Raw genomic sequence first — 2,028 nt, forward strand, 5'->3', positions numbered from 1 at the left:
CAGGGCTCTGTGGGGTCTCACCAGGGCTCTCTGGTTGTCCCACCAGCCTGGTTAAACCCCACAGGGCCCTGGTGAGACCCCACAGAGCCCTGGTTAACGTAGGGCTCTGTGGGTTCTCACTATTCCTGGTTAAACCCCACAGGGCCCTGGTGAGACCCTACAGAGCCCTGGTTAAAGTAGGGCTCTGTGGGTTCTCACTATTCCTGGTTAAACCCCACAGAGCCTTGGCAAGACCCTACAGAACCCTTGTGTTGGTGAGACCCTAGAGAACCCTGGTTTAACCAGGGCTCTCTAGGGTCCCACCAGGGCTCTTTGGGGTCTCACCTGGGCTCTGTGGGGTCTAACCAGCTTGGCTAAACCCCACAGGGCCCTGGTGAGACCCCACAGAGCCCTGGTGAGACCCCAAAGAGCCCTGGTGGGACCCTAGAGAGCCCTGGTTAAACCAGGGTTCTCTAGGGTCTCACCAACACAAGGGTTCTGTAGGGTCTTGCCAAGGCTCTGTGGGGTTTAACCAGGAATAGTGAGAACCCACAGAGCCCTACTTTAACCAGGGCTCTGTGGGGTCTAACCAGCTTGGCTAAACCCCACAGGGCCCTGGTGAGACCCCACAGGCCTGAGTGGGGCCTCATGTTTAGGTTTTGCCTAAGGCCTCGCAAACTCTAGAGCCGCCTCTGCTCATGGGCTCCGTACTACGAGTCTCTGAGGAGAGTTAGTGAACACAGTGACACATCTTCCATTTCTCCTGTGCCAGGAAAAGGAGGAAGATGAAGAGGAGGAGCCTTTGGCAGTGCCGGCAACAAAATGGTACGCGGAGAAGATCACCAGCCTGACCATGTGGTCACCCGCAGAGGTGGTACCGCCACCAGCTCCAGGTATGAAGATACTCCACCTCTAAATGTTATCTGTCACAGGCAAGCCGGCTACTTCCCAAAAGGCGGTGCTTACTCTGGGGCTTCCCAACTTTCAGAGGCGGTGCTTACTCTGGGGCTTCCCAACTTTCAGAGGCGGTGCTTACTCTGGGGCTTCCCAACGTTCAGAGGCGGTGCTTACTCTGGGGCTTCCCAACGTTCAGAGGCGGTGCTTACTCTAGGGCTTCCCAACTTTCAGAGGCGGTGCTTACTGTGGGGCTTCCCAACTTTCGGAGGTGGGGCTTACTCTGGGGCTTCCCAACTTTCAGAGGTGGTGCTTACTCTAGGGCTTCCCAACGTTCAGAGGCGGTGCTTACTCTGGGGCTTACCAGCTTTCGGAGGTGGGTGCTTACTCGGGGGAAGGTACATGAGCCGAGTTGCAGTTTGCTCCATAACTAGAATTGCTTCCCTTCAATGGCAGCCAGCTGTGCTGGTCAGGTGACCCGTTTCTCTCAGTAGTCTCTTTTCCTTGCAGTGGTTGGAGATCCAGCTGTAGCAGAAGGTTCTGAGGCTCCACCAGAGTCCGTCACTTTGACCGATGTGTCAGGAATTGTGTCTGGAGAGGCTCCACCTCCTGATCAAACACCCGAAAACATAACTGCCCCATCGGAGGAAACATCTGTCTTACCACAGAGCTCAGAGGTGGAGAAGAGAGACCCGGAGGAAGGCCAGAAGGGTAATAAGTCTCATTGTCTTGTTTGTCATGTTTCAGCTTCGTCTCCTCCTTCCTTCCCCCATGAGATCTTCCATTTGGGTCTTCACGGTAGATGATTCTACTGGACACATCAAGATGGAATCCAAATGTCTGTGCTGCCCTATGTAAAGGTCATGGCTGGCCCTGGAGACCTTGTAGGGACTAGGGGATGGGGCAGAGCAGCTGTCCATCATGAAAGGTAGAGGCCCACCCACAATGAATACGCATGTATTGGGTGATTTGGTCTTAAAACCCAACTGGAGCCAAAGCGTAATCTTGTGTGCAGGACAGAGAAGGCCGAGATCCCCTGTGTGTGATTATCGGTGCCTGTCCCTTGTGGGGAGATTTCCCTTCACATCCTGTCATCACAGGAAGCTACAGAACATCTCTCATGTTACAAAATAATTGATAGAAAGTCACGAGTAC

The 2,028-nt window shown here is 54.2% G+C and overlaps 1 protein-coding gene across 1 annotated transcript in view; it reads left to right on the forward strand.

Moving 5' to 3' along the window:
- The window catches only part of RSPH1 (radial spoke head 1 homolog), a gene marked incomplete at its 3' end in the record, with an annotated part of 15,161 nt that extends 13,577 nt beyond the window's left edge, over positions 1-1,584 (forward strand). The window contains exons 7-8 of the mRNA XM_018574963.1: positions 752-872; positions 1,384-1,584. Of these exons, the coding sequence (XP_018430465.1) occupies positions 752-872; positions 1,384-1,584 (322 nt within the window). The remainder of the gene's footprint in view (positions 1-751; positions 873-1,383) is intronic.
- Between the last annotated feature and the right edge of the window lie 444 nt (positions 1,585-2,028).

The sequence above is a fragment of the Nanorana parkeri genome, unplaced genomic scaffold (genome assembly GCF_000935625.1).
Source record: "Nanorana parkeri isolate BGI_ZX_2015 unplaced genomic scaffold, ASM93562v1 scaffold3422, whole genome shotgun sequence".
Taxonomy (NCBI): domain Eukaryota; kingdom Metazoa; phylum Chordata; class Amphibia; order Anura; family Dicroglossidae; genus Nanorana; species Nanorana parkeri.